The sequence below is a fragment of the Colossoma macropomum genome, unplaced genomic scaffold (genome assembly GCF_904425465.1).
Source record: "Colossoma macropomum unplaced genomic scaffold, Colossoma_macropomum, whole genome shotgun sequence".
NCBI classification, from domain to species: domain Eukaryota; kingdom Metazoa; phylum Chordata; class Actinopteri; order Characiformes; family Serrasalmidae; genus Colossoma; species Colossoma macropomum.
This window is the reverse complement of record NW_023494795.1, coordinates 35541055-35550264: the sequence shown is the minus strand read 5'-3', so window position 1 is coordinate 35550264 and position 9210 is coordinate 35541055. Positions and strand designations below refer to the sequence as shown.

The window sequence follows — 9210 nt, the reverse complement described above, 5'->3', positions numbered from 1 at the left end:
ATCGCAGCATGGTTCGATGACATTGTGTTGCGCTGTACAGTATCTAAACGGATGATTTTTAAAATAAAGTGCTCTTTACGGTTTGAAATAAACACTTTGTTGGGTGTCATTTCAAATCGTATGATACGTTTCTAAAATGTTTTGTATTCATTTCAAATAAAAATGATAACGTATGACGTGATACATCCACCACTCCCGGCGTGAAGACAGAACCCGCGTCCTGTCTGTCAGTTTTGAAGAAAGATGGCAGCGCACACGTCGTTTTTGCTAGCAAGATGCCTTGTGAGATATTTAAAAGACGGTAGTGTCTCCGAACGGACGTGTCGTAGAGTATTAAAGCTAGCAAGAGGTGAGCGTGTACATCCTCCAAGTGTAACCTGGCACATTAGAGTTACTGAACAAGTTGTTGTTAGCTAGCTAAGCTAGCTGTCTTCCAGTCGGCTAGTACAGGTGTGCAGCACTGGTTTCTTCAGTTAAAGTCACATCTGCACTGACCTAATTGTCAGGAGTGCTTCATGAACATCAAATGTTTCTCACAGGTTCTGCGCTGGCTATTTGAACGCCGATGAAGTTCAAGGACATATCTCTCTCTCTCTCTCTCTCTCTCTCTCTCTCTCTCTCTCTCTCTCTCTCTGAAGGTAGCTAAACTGTTTGATGTTATTGAGTATTTGATGTATCACACAATCTGATTTAGTGGTTTTGGGGCTCTTGGCAAAAGACAGGAATGGGTCCCCCTGGAATGTGGTGCGACCCTCACTGCAAAAAAATACATTCATTTAAATTTTATTAAGTGAAATTATCTCACCTTTTTAGCAGGTAATTTAGCTTGCTTTAAGAATTTTATTTCTTTTGTCTTCCAGGAAGTAATAAGAGCCGTAATCCCATAATTAGTAATTTGTAATGGATTCTTTTTTTTGAATAATTTCCCCAACATTTGAGCTGTCTTTAAGCTACTATTTTGTATAGTCTGCTGAGCCTGTGCAGCACTTTGACTGAAAAAAAAACAAACTTTGCAAGTGTAGCGACAAACTTCTTGCTTTCCCTTGGCTCATGGGGCCCCGGGTGGCTGCCTGTCTTTGTCTAGTGCAAAGACTGCCCTGCTCACAAATCTGAATATGCTTTATGATATGTTGAAGTCACGCACCTTCGCTACAGCACTCATCCTTTTTCCTTTTACTGTACTACAACTTGGAGATTCAGATATGAATTTTACAGTGTTAGGCAGATGTGTCTGTCCTGCGTTTGTAATTTCGTCATAGGATCCTGGACCGCCAGTGCACTTAACAATATATATCATTGCTGTCCAATGAAAAACATGTATCTCCATTTTTGCAATTTTCACTTTCCTGCATCATTTGAACTCAGCAGCTGTCTTTTACCTTGTGTGATAATTTCATGATGATTGGACCAATAAAAATGATTTTATTCTAAGCAAAATTGCTTAGAATAAAATCTCTTTCCATTGACTTACATTGAAAGTAAAGAACGTTTTTGCCCTCTCCTGTAAAGTTACTATTTTGGAGATACTTGTTTTCTTTGGACAGTGACGATATTAAAGTTGTTTTGTGGGGCTTTTTTTCTGCAAAACGCACCTTAGCCACAGGCTTACATGGTCATTTTTGTGATTGAATTAAATGGTACACTTATGGTGTACTTCACACATGCAAAAACTTCTCACCATAAGAGTGCATGTTTGTAATGAATAAACGATTACATTGTAGTTTTTCTGTAACTACTGCATTTCTCAAAATAGGCTTAGTAGTTCATTTTTAACTTAATTTATTATAATTTTATCATTATTAAATAGTAATTGTGATATTACATGCCAGACATGATGTATTTTTATTTGTTTTTACATTCTTTTTTCCTTTTGGTTTGGTTTGGTTCGAAAAGTACCAATTGAAAAGAAGTTAATATTTATTAAGCTATTCTGTTTGTCTGTCTTTGGTATGTTGGGCAGTAACAGACGAGAGGGATACTTAGCATCTACTCATAGTCGGCAGATGCTAGCATGTTTGTCATTCTGTATTTATTGTAGGCCAATTTCCAGATAACTAATGGGCTCAAATGCTGAGTGTTATGGATTCACTGGTGTATAGCTGAGCTGTTGAGATTTTAGAGGAGTGCAGGGAGAAATGATAACAATGGTGGTCTTCTGTATTTTAAGTTGTTCTTTTTAAACATGTATGAGACAAAAAGTATTACTGGCTACAATGTCACCCTGCTCCAAAAGCACACCCACACCCACACCCACACACCAACAATGACCCAAACTTGTCCTTGATCGATTGAAGACGCACTCCTACAATAAGGCTGAGGCTAGAGAAACAATCTTGTGCCCAGAAACCATCTTAGGACCTGTTTCAAAAATAGGCTAACAAGTTTACCTGCTTTTCTGAATTCATGCTAGTGCCTGGCTACACCATGATTTGTTAAGAATATCTTAACACACACCTAGATACTGACTGTACTTTAGGCAGAGCCTGGTCATGTAAGAGTGAAAAAGAATAATTATATACAAGAATATATGTATGTATATATATATATATATATATATATATATATATATATATATATGTATATATATATATATATATATTAGGGGTGGGGGGGGGCGAATTGATTCTTAGATGCTTCGCAATGCGGACGTGGACGATTCTGAATCGATTCGAGAATGTCTACTTTTTACGAGGCTGAAGTCGCTTCTCATTTGCCAGCTTCTCGTTCAAATTTTCCCGTTCCACCTTTAATGGTAACTGCTGCACCATTTACATTTCCACCCATTTTCCACCCGGTTGTAGTTGCTGCCAACCAGAGGACCATCGATCAAGCGATGTCAGAGCTTCCACCCAAATTGAAAAGGACGAAGCGAACTACAAACTCTATCGCAACTTTTGTTGCCAAGGATTTGCATCCGTACTGAGTCTTTGAGAACCAGGGCTTTTGCACTATGTTGCCCACTTCGGAGCCGAGATACAGCGTCCTGTCTCAAAGATATTTTTTTGACACAGCGACCCCCCACTCTTTACAACCAGACCAACACCGGAGTTATGAAATAACTGAAGAAAACGGGTAGAATAGCTGTAACGTGCTGCGTGGACATCCACTGCCACAGGATCTTATTTCACCGTAACTGTGCATTTTATCGCAGATGAGTGGCAGCCTGCGTCTCGTGCTCCAAACAAGAGCAGTGAATGAGAGACTTCCAGATGACTTGCCGCATCACTTCCATTTGTTTTATTAATAAAAGATATTGGAAGTAAATTCATTATTGATCATTACAGATACTTTGGTTTAAAAGTTCCAAGTTGTCATACAGTGAGAAAAAAGAAATCCTGTATAGAAAAAAAAGATGCATCGATAATCGTTTTATAATCGCATCGCAGCCCTCTGAATCAGAATCGAATCGTGAGGTGCCTAGAAATTCCCACCCCTATCTGTCATGTAATCAGTCACTAGATCAGTCTTCAGATGTCCGAAAGTGTAAACACATACAGCAAACATGATGGTTGTGATCAGTGACTGCAATTTATATCTTCTTACAGGTTGTTCCACGTTACCTCCAGGATATGTTTCTCAACTGGTGATCCCAGACGGCACCATGCACAGTGGACCCATCGCCCACTACAATAAACTAGTACACTCTGGGTTGCTGCATAAGGACATTCAGCAGAAAGCTGCACTTTGGCAGTTAGAGCAGTTGCATGGAGTGATAGCAGGATACACCAATATTCCCCTATCTTTCCAATGGCCAACGGTAAAGAAGAAAGACAGTAGCTTAGATGATGAACTGACCAAAGTCTCGGGAACAGAGAATAGATTTATAACAATGAACAAGGAAAAGGATGGACAAGCGTCACACCGTAACTTCTCTGAAGATGTTACATCAACGGAAAAACGGCAGAAAGAAGACAAGGAATGTAATGCAGAAAAGGTAAATGGTCTGCTTGTTTGGTGATTTGGACCAAGCCATGGTTGGTGCAACTGCCATGACCCAGCCTTAACCCAGACTTTACCACTTTCAATGTGCCTGTGTATTGCTCACTGGGGGGGGCGGATTGTTTGTTGTTTTTTTCTAGGTCAAAGCAGTTGTTTTGTAGTTTGTGGTTGTGGGTATATAGAGGGGGGCACAGGCCTCTCTGGATCACAGAAGAGTTCCTACTGGGACAGAGGGGTGTCCACCCCCCCCCCAATCCCACTCCCAATCCCAAAAAAGATTGTCTCTGCTGTAATGAGGAGCCCCCATTGTCTGGGAAATATTTTTTCCTGTCTTTTACATTGGGCACATAAACACGTATACTCATTGTAGTAGTAACACAGACTGTAATCTTAACAATTTAGACAAAATGGTTAAAATCCTAAATGGCAGAAGGAAAAAAGATCCAGTCAGGATTCTCTGTGGTATCTAGGTAGATGCAGTCATGCTAGCTCTTCCATTATTGAGGAGTTTATGAACTGCACAGGAGGCCTTATGCATCAGATTAACTACTAGCGATGTGCATTCGGACTAATTTTGATATTCAGGTACTCATAAGAGTTGATGAAAGCATGTCTAGTAAACCGTTAAAAAGAAGAAAAAACAACAATGCCAAAAAAACAGATTTCAGCAGAAATTAACATAGAGCTACATCTTAACTTTTTAGGTGACAGCACTGGTGTTGCACAAAAAATTAACATCACACAGAGGGAGACATTTTAAAATATCTTTTAAGACTAAAAAATAGCCAATAGAAATCAGTAAGCTTTGATATAGGATGATATATCATAACAGAGACTGCCTCAGATGAGGTCATGAGCTAAAACTATAGCTAGGAATGTCACAATTATTACATAACCACCTAATCCCTTATTTTTTTCTAATTGTTCAAGATGATCATAATCATTTGATACAATCACAATTATTGCAGCTGACTGCAGTCATTTCCCACAGTTGTTTAACAATAACATTAAGCCACAACAAACAAAATAAGAATTCGATGTGGTGGGTTGAGGCAAATAAATGTGAATAAAATAAAGCAGTAAATGCATTTGTTGTGACATCACAGCATTTATGATGAAAACAACTCTTACATGTTTAGAGTGCGGCTCTAAGTAATGTTTGTTTCTTAATTATCTATGTAACTAATTCTAATGTTTTTAGCGTGTATGCTAGCAGAATGAATGTTTTTTTTATATTTTCACTCTGGTAAAGCACATGTAGGTTTGCTTGACTCTGCGCATAATTCTGTATAACTGCAGACATTTGTGCGAGTGCGTCTCAGTGCGCACAGCAGTATAGTGTATCAATTAAACAGTATAACTGGTGTTAGCTAATAAGTAAGCAACTTTAGGCTTGGACTTTTATAGCTGCAAACAGTAAACAAGAAAAGACAATTAAGTTGTCAATTGCAATTATTTATGTAATATATATATTTATTACAGCTAACACTGGATGCTCATAGAGACTCATGATCTTCTTTTTAACTCTTTAGTGGATTAATTTCATGATATCACTCCAGGCCTTCTAGACTGCCTAGATATGACACTGACTGCAAATACGAGCAGTAGTTTCTCTCTGTTGTTAGAATTAAAAGAAAAAAAAGCAGTGGCTGTTTTGTGCCAGGGTACTGAAAGGCTACAACATACAAGGTAAATAATATCAATGTCTTACAAATATCAAATAAAACAAATGAATTCTCTTTTACAAGCTTTAAATGTTTGTGTTTAAACTAGAATTGCCGAAAAAAAGGTTAATCTGCGCCACCATTACCTCAGCACTAACCTTTATTGACTAATTATGGATTCCATAGAGGGCTAGCTGAAATGAGAACTATTGTAGCTGTGTTATTTGTGTTTTATGGCCCAAACTGAAAGCCTAGCTTTAATAGTCAAGGGTCATTGTTTTCTTAAGTAATGTCAAAAAGACTGTCATCTATAAAAATGGACAGAAGTACATGGTATAGCTCAAAACAGTAGTAGAAGCTAACTTCATTTTTTGTTCATTTTTATAGATAACGGAATGTCACACAGTATCAGAAATCACATAAGCATCACTTTGAACTGATGAAAGATGTCAAGCGTTGTAGCTTGTGCATTGTGTTTTCACTTGGGAAAGTCTCAGTTCAAGTGCTGAGCCAAACTAAGAACAATTCCTGTGCTGTGTGGAGGAAGCGGAAAACAGAACTCTTCCCCATAATAGCACTGGCGTGTGATGCGTTGGCCCCCGGTCTCTAACAGCGCTCAGTGAAAGGATGAAGGGTGACTCCACCTTGTGGGCTGGTCCTCCCTCAGTCAGTGCGCTGTGTTTGGCCACTCTAGCGTGACAAGGCCGCTGAGAGTTTTGGAAGTCACAGTTCTGTTATCCACGCACGGCTCACCTCACCGCTCAGCCGCCACTTCACACCAGCGGAGAGAGAGAAGGGAGAAGAGGGAAAGTGATGCTGCCTCTTTATGTTGACTGAATAAGTTTATTATTACACATCCTCCTGGCCTTTTGAGCTGAATGTAATTTCATGAATTGGTATCTTTGAATAGAAAATAACTGTAGAAAAAAATGTAAGCACTTTACAAGAAATGGAAATACTTAACTGTTAAAGGAGATGGGCACAGATTTGTGTTACTGACTGACAAAGCACTTGTTCATTCAGATGTAAGTCAGTAGCAGTAACTTTACAGGAGAAGGAAAAAAATCCTTGCTTTTACTGTAAGTAAAAGTCAGTTTTGGAACCCTTCTGTTGGTCTCTTCATCATGAAATTTTGACATAGCGTAAAGGAGAGCTGGCATTTTCAAATTATGTATAAAAAAAGACAAAAATGGCTATACAGGGTTTTGTTTTGACAGTGACGTTATTTTGAATCAGTTTTGTAACCTATTGGGACCTGTAGTACTTTGTCACATGTAGTGATTACTAAGTTACCTTAGGTATGTAAGGGATAGCACTCTGTTATATTTAGTTTGTGTTTAGCTATCTTTGTGAATTTACTAATTTGTTGTCTCATAGGAGCCTGCAAAGCCACCTCCACCTCAGGGATGCTATATTCATGGTGGTGTTGGTGAGTTCAGTAAACTTTATGCCCACAGAGCTATTATTATGACTCATTATTATGGATACATTAAAAAAAAAACTTGAAACACATTAAAACATATAATTACATGTAGTCCTTTAGAAATGGGACACTGCCAGAGCATATTTTTAATTTTCCACACACTCTTGGTTCTGTAATGCATTAATGATGATCCCTGTGTATTTTCAGGCACTGGAAAAACTATGCTGATGGACCTGTTTTACTCTCATGTGAAGAACAGCAGGAAAAAGAGGCTTCATTTCAACAGCTTCATGCTAGACATACACAGAAGTATGTTCTCCATGCTGCATCCTAGATTTGTATCTATATATGTAATCTAATGTATAAAGTAAGCACAAAAATAATCGCTATTAGGAATGGTAATTTAAGGCACAGTCTTCTTAAACCCAAACCCAAATTGTATATATAGTTTTTTTATTTTCATCGTATGTCATTTGTGAGAGCAACTGTAAATGTTTTAGGAATCCACAGATTGAAACAGAGTCTGCCGAAACGACTGATAGGCGAAATGACAATGTATGATCCCATCTTTCCTGTTGCCATGGAGATTGCCACAGAAACCTGCCTCTTATGCCTGGATGAGTTTCAGGTGAGGAGGGGGTGGGCTGAGGAGTTTGAAAAGGTGCTGAAGGCTCGGCAGCCTGGGGTGGGTGGGTGGAGGGGATCAACAGGTGTTGCAAATCAAGAACTAATAACACAAAGCCAGTTTGTTAAATCATTAGCATGGAAATAACAACATTGAAATGCAAAGTAAAGCGTGTGTGCTGTATAATGTAACATTCATACTTGTAGTAGACATTACTTTAGTTCTTTCCCATCAGAGATTGTAGTTTTCCACAGTGGCATTTTCTGCTTGCTCCTCATATGCTTGGAAAAAGCCAGCCAGCGATAATCAATATGTAACTGAAGGATCCTGAGATGTTGAGAGGCAGAATGGAAAAAAGGCTGTAATAACACATCATGTCTGCAATATTGAACCAAAAACTACTGTAGTGGGCCACTCCGAAACAGCAGTTAATAATAGACTATTATAATGAGAATGGGTGCACAAGGGTGGCCAAATGTTGTGCTGAGGGAAAACATATTATTACTGACAAAATAAGTTAACTTTGTATGGTTTAACAGTGTTCACTGATTGTGGCAAATTTAGTTGACATCTTTCAGAAAAGACAAGTTGTCTTAAGGGATGAAAGTGTCAAGAGTACCCGGTTGTTGTTTTTGAAGCAGAGTTCAATGCAGAGTGTAAAGCAAACAACTTTGTACATTTTGGAGCCATCTAGTGGAGTTCAGAACCTAAACACAAACCCAGTCTTGCAAACTGAGGCAATCTAAAAGGCAATATGAATTAAATGAGCATGAAGTAATTGAAATGAACAAGATTAAAGCATTAGACTGTACTATTACATAACTCTATTAATGTCTATAGAAAAAAACAATGCACAAAGGCAGTAATAGGTTAGACATGTTTCTCAAAAAGAAGTTATTTCATCATTATCTTGCATGGCCAGAATAGTTACAGCCATGTATTGCCCATAGAGACACACTGGACACTATGACCGATCTGAGGAATGGTTAATGTTTTCCATGGGCACTTATTTTGCAGAGGTCATCTCCCTCAGGACTGACATGCCCTGGCATCATTAGCTCTTTGATTTTTATACACAGAACTTAAATTTCCTATAATCAAGCGTCTGTCTCCACACGCGCAAACACAAGCAGATGCACTCATGTTCTCGCTCTTTGTATCTGTCAGGATCAAGAGCCGCTCTTTTCATTAGTGCCTTTTATAATTTAAATGTTTGTCTCAGACCAGATATTCCTTAGTGTGTGCGCGTGCACACACGTCATTGCCCGTACACTCAGGTTTTTACTTTGCTTTGCGGATCGCGGCGAGTGGCAACATGGAACGCTCGCACACGTTTTGTTTGCGATGCATAAATGAGGAGCCCGACGGGCCCTTACCAATCAGGAGCCACGGCCACTTAGGCATGCAAATGTGGCATCGGGTTTTAGCCGGCCCCTCTTGCTTCCTTAAGTGAGGGGTAATGGAGAGCAACCGCGGCGGGTCGCATGCATCCATGCCTCTTAAATGCTAATGAAATTTCTTCGTTCTCTTCATTAGTCCGGCGTCATTATCAGTAATTT

General features: G+C 39.0%; 1 protein-coding gene across 1 annotated transcript in view; it reads left to right on the top strand.

Moving 5' to 3' along the window:
- Window positions 1–38: 38 nt before the first annotated feature.
- Window positions 39–9210, top strand: part of afg1lb (AFG1 like ATPase b) — a 33876-nt gene continuing 24704 nt past the window's right edge. The window contains exons 1-5 of the mRNA XM_036582316.1: window positions 39–349; window positions 3546–3934; window positions 6981–7032; window positions 7234–7335; window positions 7527–7654. Of these exons, the coding sequence (XP_036438209.1) occupies window positions 244–349; window positions 3546–3934; window positions 6981–7032; window positions 7234–7335; window positions 7527–7654 (777 nt within the window). The 5' untranslated portion in view covers window positions 39–243. The remainder of the gene's footprint in view (window positions 350–3545; window positions 3935–6980; window positions 7033–7233; window positions 7336–7526; window positions 7655–9210) is intronic.